Source organism: Monoraphidium neglectum, assembly GCF_000611645.1.
Source record: "Monoraphidium neglectum strain SAG 48.87 unplaced genomic scaffold scaffold00807, whole genome shotgun sequence".
Classification (NCBI taxonomy): domain Eukaryota; kingdom Viridiplantae; phylum Chlorophyta; class Chlorophyceae; order Sphaeropleales; family Selenastraceae; genus Monoraphidium; species Monoraphidium neglectum.
In genome coordinates, this window is record NW_014012821.1 from 2,291 (window position 1) to 20,538 (window position 18,248).

Below are 18,248 nucleotides of genomic sequence, written 5' to 3' on the forward strand. Positions count from 1 at the left end.
CCCCCGCCACGCCCCCGCCCCATCTGCTTCCGCACCCTGTCGCAGATCCCCATCACCCCCGTTCTCCTCCTCCTCGTCGCCCCGCCCTGCGGCGCCCCCCCACCGCGCCCGCTGCGCCGCGCCGAGCTCATTACGCGCCGCGGCGAGCGCCCGCAGCGCCTCTGACAGCGGCGCGCGGCCCTCGAGCTCAAAGGCGGAGCCGTCCGTCAGCCGCACCGCTGCGGGGCGGGCGTGGCCGTGCAGAAGCACCTCTCGTAGCAAAGGGGCGCCCGGGGGCGGCGCCGCGAGCGGCGCCAGCTGGCGGCGCAGCCTGGGGGGTCGCGGGTCGGGGGTTGAGCGGGTTTGTTGGGTGGGTGGGCGGGTGGTGACGGGAAGATGCGAGGGCGGGGGGAAGCTAGCGGCCGCGAGCACGGGCTTAGGATGACGTGCATGCGGTCATGTCAGGTCACCTTGATGCACGCGCTGCGTAGGTGGCTGCGGCTGCACGCGCCCAAGCATGCACACACACACACGCCCACACGCCGCGCAATGATTTCGGGGCGTCCCTCAGAAACCAGTGCTTGCAGCCAGCCGCAGCTGCCTGGGGCGCCGCAACCCTCCACTTCTACATACAATGCTCCCATACAATGCTCCCCTCAGTGAATGAATCCGCCGCACCTTTCCGGCAGCAGAAGCAGCAGCGACGCAGCGGCCTCGTCGATTGGGTGCCCTGCCGGCGGCCCCGCTTGCCGCGTACCCCCTGCCCCCCCTTGCATGGCCCCCAAGCCGCCCGCCTCAGCGTCCCAAAACACCTGCTGCCGCCCGTCCGCCGCCCCCCCAGCTTCTGCAAGCCCGCCGACCTGCGCCGCCCCCTCGTCTGCCGCCTCGTCAGCCGGCCCCGGCGTCGCCGCGGCGGCGGCTGCGGCGCCTTGGGCAGCCTGAAAACACCACTCGTCTTGCTGCTCCTGCTCCTCCTGCTGCTGCTCCTCCTCCTCCTGCTGCTGCTCATCCTGCTGCTCTGCTTCCTGCTCCTCCTGCTGCTCCTCCTGCGCATCCTGCTGCTGCTGCTGCTGCTGCCGCCCGCCCCGGTCGTTGTGCAAAAGGTGCCCGCCGCCGCTGGGCCCCGCACGCCCTCCCCGGTCCGGCCCCCCTCCCAACAGCTCAATCGACGCTTCTGCTGCCGTAGCGCCGCTGCCGCCGCCTGCACCGCCGCCGCCGCCGCCACCCTGCCGGCTACTGAGCTGCGGCCGCGGCGCCCCGCCGCATGGGTCCCAACTAAGGCGCCGGCGCAGGCTGGGGGGCCAGCGGTTGGCAAGGCACGCGCGCGGCAGTGAGGGCGCGGCAGCACGGCCGACCAGAGATCACCACGACACCCGGCCCTCCGCCCTCTGACGGCTTTGCGCTTCCATCCCCCACCTGCAGCTGTGCAGGGGTTCAACTGCACCCGCAGCCTCGCGGCTCCCAATCTGACAGATGCATGGCGTTGGGGCATCAAGTGCCCGGGCGGCGCCCCGATGGGCTCCGCAGGCAAGCGCGCCTGCCCAGCACCGCCATGCCCACCTGTCTGGCAGCTTGTCAACCTCCGGCGGCGGCGGTCCAGCGGGGCGGCTGCGCTCCAACAAGGGGCCCCCGTCGCCCCTGCCGCCGGCAGCACCGCGGCCGCCGCCGCCGCCACCGCCTGCGTCGCCGTCGCCGCCGCGCCTTGCTATTGGCGCGTATGAGGGGACCCCTCGATCGTCCACCACCAACTCAAAAAGCCCCCGCCATTTGTCCAACCAGCCGCCCCCGCCGCCCGAGGCCCCGCCGCCGCGGCCGTTGGCCGCCGCGCGCCCGGCGCCTGCTGGCGGCACAACCGCGGTGGCGGCGCGTCGCAGCTGCTGCTGCTGCTCCGGCAACGCCCGCTCGTCTTCCTCGTCGGAGTCCAAGATCTCAATGATGTCATAGGGCTGCCCCAGCTGCTGCTGCTGCTGCTGCTGCTGCTGCTGCTGCTGCTGCTGCTGCTGCTGCTGCGCCTGCTGCTGCGCCTGTTGCTGCTGCATGGCCTCAGGTTGCGTCCCGTAAAGTTCTTCAAGCAACGGCCGCGGGTCCAACACCAGCAAATACTTGGTCCTGTTTTGGCGGCTCTGCACGCGCGTGAGCGCACAGTTGTGCGCCACGCTCGCGCTCAGCAGAAGGGTGCTGATATCGGGCCACCCGCCGGCGGGGCCCGCGCCGCGGGCGCCGCGCCAGTCCTTGAGCGCGTTGCCTGGTGTGCGGGCGCGCGCTCGCAGAGGTGTGTGGGCGAGTGCGGCGGCGGCTCCGGTCCGCCAACGCCGGTCAGGGCCGCTGCTCGCCGCAGCTGTCGGCGCGCCACGTTTGAACGGCACCAGCAGCCAGAGCTTCAACCGCCCGAATTCATAAACAGTTGACCCGCCCAGTTATTTGCATGGCGCAGTGGACCCTGAATTAAGGGCCACTGACGCTCACCCGCTGCCCCGAGATCCATGGTGAAGCACCCATCAGCGCGCAGCGCGCCCCGCGCTGCGACCGCGGCGCGCGCCAGCACGTTCAGCTGCTGCGTCACCAGGCCGCCGCCGTCCGGCGGCCAGTGGCGGTCGATCGCCGCGAGCACGTCCGCGAGCGGCGCGCTGCGCCCGTCCATGGCCGGGGTCGCCTCGCGGCGGCAACGCCGGCGGGGTGACGCGGGTTGAGACTTGTGCTTGGCGCGACGAGCAGGCCTGGCGGTTTGGCGTTGCCGAGGATTCGGCAGATAACGGATCAGGCTACGTCCTCAAATCATGATGTCCTGCAGGTCGGGTTTGATGCCAACGCGGTATAGAAATGAATGCCGTTCGTCAAGGCGTGCTGCTCACGGGTAACACGGATCAATAGTTGCGTGACGATGAATGCTGGGGTACATAGGTTACCGCAGTGTGTATGCAGAATCTACATAGCGGATGCAGCACTGACTGCGAATGCGCGGCCCCTGCTGTGTACGCTGTGCGCTGTGCATGAGTGCAGCGGCTGGCAGCACGAGCGGCGGTGCCCGTCAATGCATCAGAGACTGTGCAACGAAGGGAGTGCCTCAGGGATCAACACGAAATTGTACGGCATGCAGCTGGGACCGGGTCAACCCTGAAGCCCAGAAACCACAACAGTTCAGCCTTCTCCTTGTGCACCCCTGCTACAGTACCTCATGTGGGGTGCACAGGGACGGTGCGGCGCCAAGCGGGACGCCCCCAGCCGAGTGGGATCTCGCAGCTTGGAGTTTTCAGGCTTGCAGCATATCCTTATGTGCACCTTCCAGCCATCGAAAATCCCCGTGGATATCACCACACACCCTTGCGCTTGACTGTTTTGGTACTGCTGGCCACTTGCACAGCAAATGGCAGTGCCAACACCCTTCAGGCGGCCAGACTCGTAACAAGACCATGTACATTGGCTGCGAATACTTGTGTAACGCAGCACCGTTTCGGGTGGCGGCGCTGGGCGGGCTCTTCCCAGCAGTGTGGCAAAGTGCTCTCCGCCCCCCACATGAACTACGGTAGAAGGGAGGAAGGGACCACTTTTCGCCGTGACGCGGCTATCACCCAGTTTACCAGCGGGTGATCGACCCCCAAATCACAAACATTACAACAACTACTTTCAATCAAGCTGTCTGCATCGATCAAACTCCTTGCTAGCACCCTTTTCGAGTGCCTCACACGTACAGTACTCGCCGCTTATCCATCTTGCCGGCACACGTTAAAACCCGGTGACTCATGCTGTAAAGCAATAAACAGATTTATAGAGCCTCTTCAGCATATGACAGAAGGCCTGAGAGGCACCACCACGGAGGCCCTTCTCCGGGGCGCACTGCGAAGCTCGAAGTGGACCCCGCCGCGGGTTGGATAAGAAAGTCGCAAAGGCCAGCCATGGGTCAGACGCATAGCGTAGAAGGTATGTTTCACAGCCATGATACCTCTGACAGCGGCCAGTGCGGCGCTGTGACGTCAGGACCGCGCTTGGCACGGAGGCTTTTGCGTCGGCAGCCCCGGCAGAGCGCTGGTCGCAAAGGGGCCCACACCGCTGCGCCCGAGGCGCTCCTGGCACCGCGGACTGCCTCAGAAGCCGAACGGACGGCGGCGTTTGTGGGGTCGCTTGCCCTGGCGGACTGCCCGGCACCCCCTGAGCTGGAAAACGTCCTGACCCTGATGACTGGCATTTTTGGCGCGCGCACGGCGGCGCTCGCCCTTTTTGATGAGAAGCGGGTGCGCCGGGCAGGCTGCTGCACCCCAGGGCCATCCAATCATGGGCGCTGTCAGCGGGCCAGAATACCGGGGGAGCTTTGGACGCAGGAAGCGAGGCGCGGGCGCCTCAGTTTTCATTGCAAAGTCAGGCCGCCGCGCAATGTGAACCCACTACACCAGTCACGCTTGTGCTGTTTTGTACCAGCCGCGCCTCTCCCCGCCCCCCCTCCCCTGTCTTAATGCCAAACCCGCAGATCTGGACAAAGAGCGATCTGGGCGGGCAGGTAGGCTGTGCGCCTGCCAGCATACGTATCTCGCAGCGGCGCCGCAGCTGGCCGGCCGGGCAGCGTCGGCGGCAGCCGCCAAGCAGGCCGGCGGCCACGCCGCTGCCCACCCCCCCGCGCGTGCAAGCGAATTTTCCTTACGGCGCGCCGCGCCGCCCGCCGCTGGCAGTTGGCCGCCGCTATCTATATTCCAAGCGGCGCCGCCGACGCCGCACCCGCCCCCTGCGTGCCCCTCGTCCTTCGTCCCAACCGCAGGCCGTGGCCGCCGGCGCCGAGTGGCACAAGAGCGTCTGCTGCTGGCCGTTCTTGGCGGGCGGTCCGGCGCCGCTGATAGTCCCCGCGATGCGAGAGGACCCCAGGCGAGCGGGCGGGCGTCTCCAGCGCCGTGTGGCTTCGTTGCGCCGCACCCCGCAGCGCGCATTTGCGCTGGCAGACCGCCCTCAGGGGCGGCAACCCACCCCTGCCTGCGCTCGGGGCCCCGCCTGCCCGCCTGCCAACATGCTGCCCATGATGCTATTCGTGGCTGCAGGTTTGCCAGCCGCCCCTGTGTGCTGTCCGGCGCCGTGAGCTTCTACGCTGGTGAGCACTGGCACAGCAAGGCGTGTCGCTCGATGGCGGGGGCAGCGGTGCGGCCGGAGCCGACGCGTGCATGTGGGCACAGCCCCCGGGCCGGCAGGCGGACCTCCACCGCCCAAATGCGCACGCCTCCATGCAGGGGTGGGTGGGTTGGAGGGGCTGCGGGATTTTTGGTCGCTTCGAGCCCGTGACAGCTACCGCAAGACACGGGCCCCTGTCGCCCCTGATGACGATGCATTTCGACAAAACCCTGTCCCACACACGCACACACATGTGCAACTGTCACCACGCGCAGGCGCCCCCTTGGTCACCAAAGAGGGGCGGCTGCTGGGTGTCGTCTGCTGCGCCGACCCGGCGCCACGCGCCCTCGGCTGCACTGAGTCGCAGGTGACAAGCGAAGGGACCGAGGGGTTCGGGCTCGGGTGTTGCGCCGGAAGGCGGGCAGGCCGCGAGGGGGCGGAGATGCCAAATGGCAGTACAGCGGCAGCAACGGGCCCAAAGACCCGTCCTGACGCTGATGGAGCCCTAACTCATCGCAAGCCGGCGGGTGTCGACGTCGCGCGCGCCCGCCCGCCCGCCTTCCGCGCCGCACCTGTCACCTTCCCGCACGGCCGCCGCACACGTGAAGTATTCATTCTCCCCATGCTGCATCGCGTACTGTATCATCCCCTGACATCTTGCATGTCCCTAACAGCCACATGTTGCTGCATCGATTTTCCCGCATCCCCCCGCCCTCCCAGCTTGCCATTCTGTCGAAATTTGCAGACGTGGTGGCCCAAAAGCTGGAAAGCAGCGCGCGCCTGTCCACTGCGGTCGTGGACGCCGCTCTCTCAGCTGTTTCGCCCCCCGTGCGCGCCCTCAGCCTGGATGGCAGCTTCCCCAGCGGCGGCAGCAGCTTCAGCTTGGGCAGCCGCGGCGGCGGCGGCGGCTGCGGCGGCGGCCGCGGCGCGGGGGCAGGCGCGGGCGTCACCGTCAGCAGCAAAAGCTTCAGCACTATGACGAGCCGCGGCAGCTGGCTGGACGGCAGATGCCACAGTGGGGCGTGCCACCCCCTGCCGCCGCTGCCCAACCGCCGTTCTGCTGCCGCGGCCGTCACGGAGCTCTTAGTCAGCAGCCGCAGCAGCAGCGGAGCGTTCGCGGGCGCCGCGGCCCTGGCGGGCGGCGGCGGGCGCGGCTCCGGGGCGCCGTCCGAGGCGGCCTGCGGCGCGTGCCCTGTGCCGGGCCTGAAAATTGGGTCTCAGCTGTCGAGCGGCTCCTATGGCAGGTGATGAGTACTCACAGCGCGGAGACCGGCGGCAGCGCCGACCGCCTACTGATCACAGACATAGAATCCGTTCAATGGTCTTGCCAACTCGAAGCCCGCTCAGTATGCATTCCGCCGGAGCCGAATGCAAACCCTTGCTGTTGGCTCCCGCTGTGCACACCCCGGGCTAGGTCTGACGCAGGGCGCCGGATGACAGGAGCCGTTTCAGCATCCCAACCGTTTTCTTGTGACCGCGCAACAACCGCCCCGTCTTCCTGCCGCCAGGGTGTTCACTGGCAAGTACTTTGGCAGCAGGGTGGCCGTGAAGGTCCTGGAGGAGAGCGCTGTGCACAAGAGGTGACTGTGTGATTGTGTGTGTGTGTGTGTATGTGTGTGTGTGTGTGTATGTGTGTGTGTGCGTGCGTTCGTGCGTGTGTGCGTGCGTGCGTGCTGGGGGTTAAGTGTGCATATGGAGGCGCAACTTTAGGTTTTGGACGCGTGACGGGTACAACGTTTGTGCACACGTTGCAGTCATGACCCCCAGCTGACCTGTGACGGCCCCGGCCCGAGCTGCCATGCCGCACGGCAGGGCGCCTGCTAACGCCAGGCTGGCAGTGACCAGCCGCACTTGCGCTTTGCCTCGCCGTGCAACCATGCTTCTGCTTGGGCACATTGTCCGGTTTGCTCCAAGACGCACTAACCCCTGCCCCCTACCCTCCTGTACAGAGACGAGGCCACTGGGGCATCCTTTGAGGCGGTGCTGTCGCGGGCCCTCAGCCACCCGCACATCGTTTCGACGCTGACGTGGCGCTGCGTAACCGGGGAGGTGCGCCTGCGCCTCATGCCTGACCGAGCTCTGCTGCCCGGGGGGGGGGGGCAGGGGGGCGTTTTTGCTGCGAAAAGGAGCGACGCGGCAGGGCGTTTGGAGCGCGGGCAAGGACGCCGTCAGACTGCGAATAAGCAAGGTCTGAACACGGGGACCAGTCATCTCGGCTCAGAGCGCCTCGCAGCAGGTGCAGACGCGTGCGCTGGTCACCTTCAAAACCCGCGCCCCCGCAACCTGCTGCCAATGTTGCCCGCGCGCTCATGCGACCGGCGGCCTGCTCGCCCACACGCAGGCTCGCCTGCCCAAGCCGGAGTGGGAGCTGGTTGGCGAGTCACTGCCTGCGTCCGAGAAGGTGTCAGGCAGCTGCATCGCAAACCCCGCATCCCAGGACGACGCCGCAGCAGGCCCCGCCAGCCTCGCCGACGCCGGCTGCAGCCGCATCCGTGGCCGCAGCGGCGCCGGCAGCCCCGGCGTCAGTGGCAGCATCGGGCGCGGCAGCTGCGCGGACGCCGCCTCTTCGGATGCCGGTTCGCACATGGACATTTCGTTCGCGCTGGGCCTCGCCGCCGGCGGCCTGCGCGTCGGATCGAGCTTCTCCCTGCGCTCATCGCCTCTTGGGCGCCTGGACAGCGGCGTCCATATGTCGGGGCCCCTGGGGGGTGCAGCCAGCGCCAGCGGGAGCAGCCGGGGCTTCTGGTCGCGCGGCTGCGAAGGGCAGACGTGGATAGGTGCGCGCTTGCGTGGGGCCCGGGGGGCGGGGAGGGCGGGGACGAGACGGCTGAGGTCGAAGGGCCTCTTGGGAGGCAAGGGGAGGTGGTGGGGCGTCACCCCTAATCCGCTTGTGGTGCCGGTGGCCTTTCTTCAGGGTTTTCTTCAATGTCTTTGCAGGTTTGCTTGCCACTGCTATTTTTCAAGATGCCATCTAATGCAGTGCCCGCCTCGCTGCACGCATGGCGCGTGGTTGCCGTGATTTCGTCACTCTTCTTGCAATGACGTCAGTCCTGGAGTATTGCGACAAGGGCTGCCTGCAGGTGGGTGAGGCGCACCTGTGCGGCTGCGGCTGTGCGGCTGCGGTTGAGGCTGCGGTTGCAATTGTGTAGCTGCGGCTGCGGCTGCGGCTGCGGCTGCGGCTGCGGCTGCGGCTGCGGCTGCGGCTGCGGCTGACGGCCCCATTGCACAAGCAGGCGTGCTGCTACACGAGGCGCGTGCAGCCAATGCCCAGCCGCACCGCACCAACGGTGGCGCGGGCGGCCGAACGAAGGCTTGGGGGCTAGGTGTGCACCCAATTGCCGGCCAGCTGGAATATGCCCTGCCAAGCCCCTCTTGCGTGCGCCCAAATTTCTGGGAAAAACGCAGGATGCTATTGACAAGGGCTGGCTGCGTAGCGGCCCTGAGTGCGGCGAGGGCGAGGCTGAGCTGCTTTCAGTCCTCACGACCGCCAGAGAGGTGTGAGACGCCGCCGACGCCATTTCCCGAGCTTTGGCCTCCACGTGCTTGCGCATGCACTGAGCATACTTGATTACTGGTGGGCACATACAAGCAGGCAAACTGCATTTGCACCTGCAACAACCCGCAAAAATCCAACTTCACGCACTGCTTCGCAACCCACCCCCAGATTGCTGCCGCCATGTCGTACCTCCACGACCTGGACATCGTCCACGGGGACCTCTCATCGTTCAACGTGCTGCTCACCAGCGCAAGCACAGAGGCCGCGCGCGCGTCGCGCGGCTTCAGCGCCAAGGTGTCTGGTGCGTGACGGCAGGTTGACTAGCAGAGGGGGGCGGCCGCCTCACGGCCACATTCTGTGTTGATCCGCTTGCCACGCACTGAGGGCAGCTCTTGATTGTCTTGAGGCGACGCTTGACCCCGCGCAGGTGCTTTCACTGCAGTAGGACCCCCATACAGTCGCCACATCTGTCTGGTTGATGCCTCTCACCGTGCCCCCGCCGCTGCCGGCCGTCGCAGATTTTGGTTTGGCGCGCTGCCTGGACCACAAGAGTCGCGTGGCGACACTCGCCCATGGCACGATTTCACACGTGAGAGCAGGATTTTATGTAGATCACACAGGACATCTTACAGCGTGATTGCATCCATTCATCTCAAACTGGAGTGCCACTGCAGGCTTGCCCATGCACGCAGGACATCTTGGTCTGGGTGTCCACCAACCTCTGTCTAACCAACTGCTGACAGCATTGCTTTTCGATTCTCCCAATTTGACAGATGGCGCCCGAAGTGCTGGAGCGGGGCGTGGTGTCCAAGGCAGCTGATGTCTACTCGTTTGGGGTGCTGCTCTGGCAGGTGCGACATGCTTCCTGGTCTGCTTCGATTTCAGCAGAGGTCACAGAGCTAGCTACACAGTTGCGGCGCTTGACCGTGTTTGACCGGCGTTTGTTGCCCTCACTTTTCTTGGGGCTTGCCCCCTGATAAGGTTCCACCGCTTGTGTTGCTGCAACATATGGCTGTTGTGCTGCACTCAGTTCCAGCTGGCGTCCAGGCCCAAGGCTGGATGCCCGATTGTGCAATCTCAATCAAACTTCCGACGTTCTCGCCGTGCTCTTCAACCCGGCAGATGTTCGCCGGCCGCCGCGCGTGGGCGGGCCTGACTCACGCCGCCATCGTCAAGACCGTCTGCGCCGAGGGCCGCCGCCTGGAGTTTGGCCCCGAGACGCACGAGGGTGTCGCCCTGCTGGCCCAGGCCTGCATGGCGCGGGACCCCCAGGAGCGCCCCTCCTTCAGGGAGGTGCTGGAAGTCCTGGAGCCACTGGGGGCTGACCTCCACAGCGGGTCCTTTTTGGGTTTCAGCACGCGCGCCACCCGCAGCCGCGGCGGCGCCGGCGCCGGCGGCGGGTTGCCTTACGACCCGCGTCTGGTCGGAGAGGACGTCGGGGGCGGCAGCGAGGCGGACGAGTGATGGCCCGCCCAGCGGCACAGCGTTCGGCGAGGCGACGCCTTTGGAAGCCCCCGATGAGGTGTGGCCCGCGCTGCTGCAGCTCCCACTCACCCAGGGGGGCGGTGCTGGCTGGGGCCCGCGCCAAGCGGCACTGAGCTTGGCTGGCGGTCAAGCTGAGTGGGCTGTTGCCCTCATCCTACAAGGTTATGACTACAACATTTAAACGCTTGCAGATTGCGTCAGTGCACGATGGGTCCGCAGGCGGACGCTTCGGCCCGCCACAGCGGCGTGCAAGATTGCTGAGGGGGAGGCGGCGCCTGTGACTTGAAGGAGCTTATATGTTTGAGCATTCTACATGATTCGGCCGCCGCCGTGGCGCTCGCGGGGAATTGAGCATGTGCCGACAAGGCGGTTGAGGGAAGGAGCTTTGTTTTTGCCGTGCCATTCAGCACCCCGCATGCCCAGTGAGAGCGTCGCCCGCCGGGGTTGCACTTGCGCGGGCTGCGGGCCGCAGGGCTGCGAGCTTCTTGCCGCCGGTGGTTCAGGGTCTGTTGAGCCTACCACCATGAATATATTTATCATCATTTGTGCCAAGAGATCGAGCAAGCGCATTGTGCCGTCTTCTTGCGACTGCTCTATTTGTTAAACTGTTGCTTGACTAGCCCTAATGAAACACACCGTCTCACGCGCTTCATTCAAGCAACGCCGCGGCAGCCCATCGGCCCCAATGCGGTTGTTGCTGCGCACCACTCTCATTATGCACATCACATACTCACCTCGGCCGTGCTCGATCGCGCTGAAAGGGCCGCTTGTCATCATCAATGGCTGTTCTGGAAGCTTTTCGCGAGCTCGTTTGGGCCGCATCCAGCTCGTGCATTGTTTGCATGGGGCCCTGATGATTGGCCTTATGTTGCCACCCGCCACGTATCAACAACTATGCGCGCCCCTTGAAGCGCCACCCCTATCCTCGCTGGCTCAATCACATGCCAGCAAGCAATCTCACCGCATGGATCACCCCTCAAAAGCGCCGAACCCGAGTTTGGCACGGCGCCCGTCGCGCCTGCAAGTGCGTGGGCAAAAGAATGAAGCTGCGGCCTGATCATCACATGCCTCGCAAGGACTCTCTGCTTTGGTGCACTGCTCTTTGTGGCGTGCTGGGCCCTACTTGCTTGTGTCTGGTCGCCCGATTTGGAACTGCTCGCCAAATCCAGGGGCTGCGCTGTCGCTGGCACCGCAGGTGCGCGCCTGCAGCTTCTACCTCAGGGGCCCTCACACTCGTGCTGGCCCTTGGTACTGGACACGTGGGTTTATACGGCAACGCTCACTTGGCTCGACTCCCATCCTGGCAATGAACCGTGTCCCCACGCTGGAAAAGCACTTCAGTGATGGGACGCCAGCCATCTACCTCCACCCCAACCCCCACGTTCACCATCTTGCTGAGTGCGTCACAAGCTGCAATCTCACTCGCAGCCGTTTCTAATCAGCATTGACCATTTTTACCATCCATCAGGGTATGCCGAGGTTAGATCATTGCATCCATTTGGTCACCAACGACCGCATCGTCCCTCACGGCTTTTCGTTTCCCTCTTTCTGATACGTCTACTGCATTGCGCTCTGCCTCCAGGGGCTGCAGGACCCTGTGCCACCTATCTAACTGCGCGCCCGCGCCGCTAATATCGGCCTGTGCCGAGCCGCCCTGCGTTTGAGCGCTGGGGGGTGGCTGCTTGGTGGGTCATTCAGAACCCTCACCCCAGCCGCATCGCTGGAGCACCCCAGCAGGGCACCAACGCGTGCATCCACCATTATAGTTGCTGCCGCCTTGTCCCGCCGCGCAGTCCAAGGCTACCTAACTGCGAGCTTTTGCGTGCAAACTCCGGGGCTTGCTTGTTTGGCAGCGGCGTCAACACGGACGCGTATGCATCTGTTACGCGCTCGCTCTGCTCGGGGATGGGGGATTGATGCAGGTGCATTTGCATGCCGTGCAACAGGCTTGGCAAGCCGGCTGCAGTCGCGTTGTGTTTGTCGATTGCTGCTTTGTTAGGTTGTGCCCCGAATGCGTTGTGATGAGTGAACTGATGCTATCATAAAGGGGAGGTTTTACAACTGTGGCAACTTGAGTCCATACGTAGTGCTTGGATAATCTGGCTGAGCACCGGCTGGCCAACCCAATTTTATGTGTGTAACCATTGAGTGGTGACGACGGGTGATGATGCCGCAGTTGCACTGGAGTTTTAGCATAGCACAGCACTCTAACCTTGCAGCAGGGCAGACGTTCTCGAATGCAACTGAGCACTGTTTTGGAATATATAATGTGGTATTGCACCGAAACATTATCAACACACTGCACCAGCGGCGCGCCATTCATGCTATCAATCTGCAGGCCGCCGCACTCAGGGCATAGCCTATGCCCAACCTGAGGTTGGGCCCGTTGTCAGCACCTCGCCATGGCCAAAATGCCGCCTTACTTGCTGCCAGCCGCTGCCAGCCCCACTGATGTACAAGCCGGGCAGCCTGCAAAAATGATACACAAGCGGCCAACGTTTACAAAGCGGTCGGCACGCACGCGCCAACACATCATCGTGCACATACTAGCATGCTGGTGTGCACCTGATGCCCGAGCCCTTCGGCAGCTTCAAGTAAGGCAGTTGAACCAACACTGTCACTCCAATGGCGGCACATACAGCTGTCCACCAGCGGGCGCACGTTTGCCAAGGAGCTGTACTTGTGCAAAGCATGACAGCGCAGTGCTCAGAGGCCAACACCCGGCCAGCTTGTTCAAAACACTGCCGGCCGCCGACGCCGGTGACGGGCTGCTGGCTGTGCAGGCGGTGGGTGGGTTGCAGTACAAATCCTCGGTGTGCACGTGCAATGGAAGCCAATCAGGTAGTGCTTAAGCTCCGACAACGGAGTTGTCGAGATGTCCGCACAAAACCTAAAGCGGCTCGGATATCGTAAGCGACAGCGCCACAAGCGTGCCGCCTCAAGCTGGTTGCGGGCAATGCAAGGACAGATTGGTGCAGTGCGGTTGCCTGCCGACAGCGCCTTTGGAACACTGAAAGTCTCGGGGACAAATTGATGGTCGTGACTTAATAATCCTGATGTTATGTAAACCCTAAACCCTGAACCCATATTGGCGTGCAGGTAGGTGTTGACAGGTGTGCCTAATCAGTGTGTCTTTTGAGGTGTGTGCGCGCTATCAAGGGGGTGGGGGTGCCATCACAGGAGGACCCCTGCTTTATGGGCAGGGCCGCATCAGGGCGGCTGGTTCGCAGTCAGGGTTGCAGGTGCTAGCTATCAATAATTGGCTCCTGGCGGCAAGCGGTCAGCGCCTGGAGGCGACCTGGCGTTATTTGATGCAGGGCAGTGTGCAGCGGCGGCGGGGCCAATGACATTGTGATGGATGCGGCAAGGGCAAGCATAGCCTGCGGCGCTCGGGCATGCCCGGCAGCCATGAATGAACACAGCGGGCGGAGTCTTAGACGTCAGCTCGCGGCCGCCGCCAAGGCGCTTTGCTCCCGCGAATCCACTGCACGCACGTGTGTGCCCACCGCATCTACCTGTGTGTAAGACATAAACACTGGCAAGGCGTGCTCAGCCTGCAACCTTCTGATTATGAATTGGCCAAAGGGGCCTACGGTCTCGTTTTGAGGCACAAGAGGGTGCGAGGAAACTGTTGGGGCACTTGTCAGCACACATCTGAGCAGCACGGCGGCTGCCTTCAATGGCAACAAATTGTTGGCAGTGACCCAGTGGTGTCTTGGTGGCGAGCAATCGGCTGACTTCCCCTGCCAAAGGGGCAGGGGGGGGCAGCCGGCACTGAAAGGGTCTTCTTGCGCGCAGTGTAATTGACACACAGCAGCAGCGACTTTATTTCGGCTTGCGCCGTGTCAAGGCCACAGCCTGTTGACGAGTGGCACAGTGTACAAGCGGGAGCCATCTGACCACAACCTCGGGCGCACATACGCACCGAGTGACAGCAAGCAACAACTGAAAAGCACAGGTGGCAAGGCGCTCGTCGCCGCCACTGGCAAAGCGCAGTGCAGCATGGCAGCGTTTCGCAACTTGGCGATATTGCTGGGGCGGAGGCCGCGCCGCAATAGCAGGGGCAGCGAGCACGGAAAGGCAACCCCCACTGGCAAACCCCAGGGCCGTGGGCCTACAGCATTCTTGAATTGGATTTGTTGGTGCCACATGTGCTACGCCACGGCTCCTGGCCAACCCGCGGATCGTGCGGGGTGTGTGGAGCGTGCGCGCAAAAATCACTCCAATCCTCCCACCACAGTGTGGTGGTACCCTGCGTGACACCGTCTCTACTTTTTAGTGAGAGCGGCACCTACGCAGTTGCAGTGCCAGAGAGCGCAGCTCAATTGCAGTGCCAGAGAGCGCATCCACGTTTTTATTTCCCGCACGTGCCGCAACGGGCACTGCCTTTGCAGCCACGTGGTCGCAAGCCCAAGTGGCGGCGCTTCACACGTGCGCCGCAGCTCATGGAACTCTTCTGATTATGTCTGAGCTCGGTGTTCTGCCCTCCAGCTTTCCTCCGGTCGTCCCCGGCCATGCAGGCACCGCCACTGAAGGGCACGGCGCAGAGTCGATCAGGGCGGCCCCCAGTGGCTCCAGGACTTCCAGCACCTCCCTGAAGGAGGGGCGCTCCCGGGGGTCCCGCGCCATGCAGGCCTGGGCCAGCAGGGCGACACCCTCGTGGGTCTCGGGGCCAAACTCCAGGCGGCGGCCCTCGGCGCAGACGGCCTTGACGATGGCGGCGTGAGTCAGGCCCGCCCACACGCGGCGGCCGGCGCACATCTGCGGGATTTAGGGGCGCGGGAAAGCAGGAAGGTGAACAAGATTGAAATATTGGGAATCAGGTCCTGGGTCTGCATGCTACATGGGACCAGGTGCGGCGCAAACACCGTTTGTCGCTGCAGCACGACCAGCTGCGGACCCATCTGAGAACAAGTTTCCACGGGTGAGGGGAAAATGGCGGGGCCGCGCTGTGGGCGCATGGGAGGCCCTGCGCTGTGTAGCTGAAAGGAAGCAGCCTGTGAAGCGCGCCGCACCTGCCAGAGCACCACCCCAAAGGAGTAGACGTCCGCAGCCTTGGAAAGCTCGCCCCGCTCCAGCACCTCGGGGGCCATCTGTCAGTTTGGATGATGCAAACAGGTATGCGGCAGTGAGTCATCAGGGGCTAGACACCCAGGCCTATTAGGGTCAATATTTTTGCGCCAATCTGCGGAGATGCTGCCACAAATGAGTGCAGGCGTGCATGGTTGAAACTTCCTCTAACATAAATAAGATGTGATGTGAACCCTTGATCTCACGTGTGATACGGTGCCGTGGGTGGCCGTCTCAACGCGGCTCTTGTGGTCTAGGCAGCGCGCCACGCCAAAGTCTGCGGCGGCAGGCGGCGGCAGGGGCGCATGAGAGACAGAAATCAGAAAGACGAGCAGACGCCCTGGGAAGAACGTTGCACCGATGCCGTCTCTACAGATGGCGATGCACATGTGCTGAGTCAGGCTCCATCTCAACATCAAAGCAAGCCGCCCGCCCTGAGCACCTAAAAGCAGCCGCGGCTGTCTGTAGGACCTGCAGACCACCCCCTTCCCCAAAATTGACTGGCCTGCCGTTACTCACCAGACACCTTGGCGCTGAAGCCGCGGGACGCGCGCGCGGCCTCTGTGCTTGCGCTGGTGAGCAGCACGTTGAACGATGAGAGGCCCCCGTGGACGATGTCCAGGTCGTGGAGGTACGACATGGCGGCAGCAATCTGGGGAAGAGGTGCCGAGGGTTTCAGGGACAGGATGGATGTTAGGTAGTGCCTTTGGAAATTTCAAGGTTGTAGCCAATCGTGTGTCGGTGTGTGTGTACGCGCGTGCGTGCGTGCGTGCGTGTGTACGTGTGGGTCAAATGGGCACCCGCGTGCTGGTATGCGCTTCGCTGTGTATACACCTCGCAGGCGCACTACGCCGCCTGCGCGCAGGCATGCCAGCAAGCCCCTGCACGCGACGCCGCAAGAGCCCATGACACACACACACACACCTCGCGCGCTGTGGTGAGGACAGCCCAAATGTCTGCCTCCCCATTGCAGGGTGCAGGGCTGCTGCGCAGCCAGCCCTCGTTGATAGCATCCTGCGTTGTTGTGGGTGGTAGGCGCAGACGGGGGTTGGCCTACATGCAGTGACGCGCGGGAGGCGGGCACCATACTGCCTGCACTGCAGCCCGCTCCGCCCGCCACACCCCGAGACGCCGCCAGAGGGCCCACGCACGCGCGAGCGTGCCTGGCTGGCAATCCCCTCTTATCTTGGTCTGGCATGCGCCCGTGTACCTCTGGGTGGCAGGGCAGGTTGCTTATGAATGACGGGCGCCCGCGTCCAAGGCGGGGCAGCGCTGCTGTCAAAGTCTCTGAAAGTGGGACGCAACGCCCTCCATGGTTGCCCCTCAAACCCAAGCCTCTCAAACCCGCGCGCACCTGCAGGCAGCCTTTGTCGCAGTACTCAAGGACTGATGGGTTGATTTGCGGGAGTAAACAGGGACAGGGCGTGAAGTTGGCCCTCAGTGACAAACAGCGCAAGATGGCAGTGGGGAGGCTCAAGCAGCTGAGCGTGCGTCGACGTCAGCCTAACTGTGTGAGATTGCCAGGGTATTGCAAGGGGACTCAGCAAGAGCACGCCCTGTTTGAATCTGTCATACATGTTGATCCCAGCCCGTTGCTGCACACGGCAGCCCGAAGCGCTCACCAGGAAAACAACAAACTCGCGGCCAGACCCCCCGCTCACAGCCTCGCTCACCAAGCCATGCCTGCCCCCCCTTGTCGCGCACATGCCCGTCCAGATTACACCTGCTGCCGCTGCCGCCGCCGCCGCCGCCGCCGCCGCGGCCGCCGCCGCCGCCGCGGCCGCCGCCGCCGCCGATGCCGATGCCGATGCCGCTCCTGCTGCGGCCGCCGTTGCCGATCTCGCTGCCGCCGCCCCCGCTGCGGCTGCACGCGCAGCCGGGCGACGCTGCCGCGCAGCCGCCGCCCGTGGCGCGCTTGCCGCCAGGGGTAAAGGAGATTGGATGTGCGATGCATGCCAACCCCTGAAAACCAGAATGCACTGGCACAGCCACAGCTGCAGGCCCAGCGGTACCACCGAAAGTCAATCTTATTAGTGAGGGCGCTGCCACGACCAGGGCGGTGGCGGGGGCGGCGGGCTCGTCGTCTGCACGTTCGAAGGCCCCGGTGGAGCCGCCCGCGTCGAGGCTGCTGCCGCTTATGCTGCAGTAGCTGCTGCTGCCGAAGCTGTCGAAGCTGCTGCTGCTGCTGCTGCTGCTGCTGCTGCTGCTGCTGCTTGCAGTAGTGGCCCCACGGGACATCGCCCTGCTGCGACTTCCTGACAGCTGCCGGTCGGACAACTGCAATGACTCGCCAACAACAGCCGGCTCCGGCCTGGGCAGGTGCGCCTGCGCCCGCAACAGCGCCGACAAATGAGGCGGTGCAAAATGAGGCGGTTCGTTGCATCCTCGGATTGAGGATGCAACGGTGCTCATTCAAGCGATGGGAACCGAGTCTGGTCGTGAAACGGCGGAAGGCCAGGCGGCAGTCGAGGGCGGGGCAAGGCGTTCGCCCCACCGGCAGCGATCCTCGTGCAGCTAGCAGCCTCCGTCAGCTGCCCAAACCTTTTGATAGCCCGGCCTCGCCCCTGACCCACCTCCCCTCGCATGATGCGCCAGGTCAGCGTGGCGACCACGTGGGGATGGTTGAGGGCCCTCGACAGCACTGCTTCCAGGGGCACCTCGCTCCTGCGGTACCTTTCGAATAGGGTGTGTGTGCGGAAAAGAAGGGATGGATGCCGATGCGCGGATGGGAGGTGGGAGCAAAACAAGGGAGCGAGGCGGCCAGGCCGGCCGGTTGTGATGGGGCCGCAACAGGCGGGCGAGGTTGGTGCGGGGGACGGTTTGGCTCCAGGTAGGGGATATCACTGTGCAGGAGCGCATGCTGTCAGGGGCCCAAGGCATTGAGATGGATGACCGGTGATCTGACGAGGCATGCATTCATGCATTGAATGCGAGCGCCAGCTCAGCCGTTCTCACTAGGTCAGCCGTTCTTACGTCTCAAAACCAGCGCACACTGTGTTAGCACACTCCTGGTGATGGCGCCACCCCGGCCACTTCCCACACACGTGCACATGCACGCGCGCCTGCGCTCGCGCGCACGCAGGTATGCGCGCACGCACGCGCACACAGACACACACACACACACAGACAC

General features: G+C 64.2%; 3 protein-coding genes across 3 annotated transcripts in view; 1 reads left to right on the forward strand and 2 right to left on the reverse strand.

The window, feature by feature from the left end:
- The window catches only part of MNEG_5425 (Uncharacterized protein), a gene marked incomplete at both ends in the record, with an annotated part of 4,869 nt that extends 2,249 nt beyond the window's left edge, over positions 1-2,620 (reverse strand). Inside the window, 4 exons of the mRNA XM_014046097.1 lie at positions 36-310; positions 658-1,272; positions 1,540-2,224; positions 2,446-2,620. Coding sequence (XP_013901551.1) covers positions 36-310; positions 658-1,272; positions 1,540-2,224; positions 2,446-2,620 — 1,750 coding nt within the window. The remainder of the gene's footprint in view (positions 1-35; positions 311-657; positions 1,273-1,539; positions 2,225-2,445) is intronic.
- Positions 2,621-3,872: 1,252 nt separating this feature from the next.
- On the forward strand, positions 3,873-10,027 carry MNEG_5426 (Mitogen-activated protein kinase kinase kinase 11; the record flags this gene model as incomplete). Its single annotated transcript, XM_014046098.1, has 17 exons — positions 3,873-3,897; positions 4,066-4,208; positions 4,442-4,471; positions 4,727-4,746; positions 5,001-5,050; positions 5,343-5,434; positions 5,788-6,311; positions 6,576-6,647; positions 7,017-7,116; positions 7,409-7,844; positions 8,116-8,147; positions 8,217-8,321; positions 8,473-8,562; positions 8,732-8,864; positions 9,082-9,152; positions 9,337-9,414; positions 9,686-10,027. The coding sequence occupies 17 exons, from the start codon at positions 3,873-3,875 to the stop codon at positions 10,025-10,027; spliced, it is 2,343 nt and encodes a 780-aa protein (XP_013901552.1).
- Positions 10,028-14,323: 4,296 nt separating this feature from the next.
- MNEG_5427 (Mitogen-activated protein kinase kinase kinase 11) lies at positions 14,324-15,758 on the reverse strand (the record flags this gene model as incomplete). The annotated part of the gene is made up of 5 exons (XM_014046099.1): positions 14,324-14,339; positions 14,589-14,809; positions 15,064-15,141; positions 15,325-15,395; positions 15,638-15,758. 5 exons carry the CDS (start codon positions 15,756-15,758, stop codon positions 14,324-14,326), a joined length of 507 nt encoding a protein of 168 aa, XP_013901553.1.
- Positions 15,759-18,248: the final 2,490 nt, after the last annotated feature.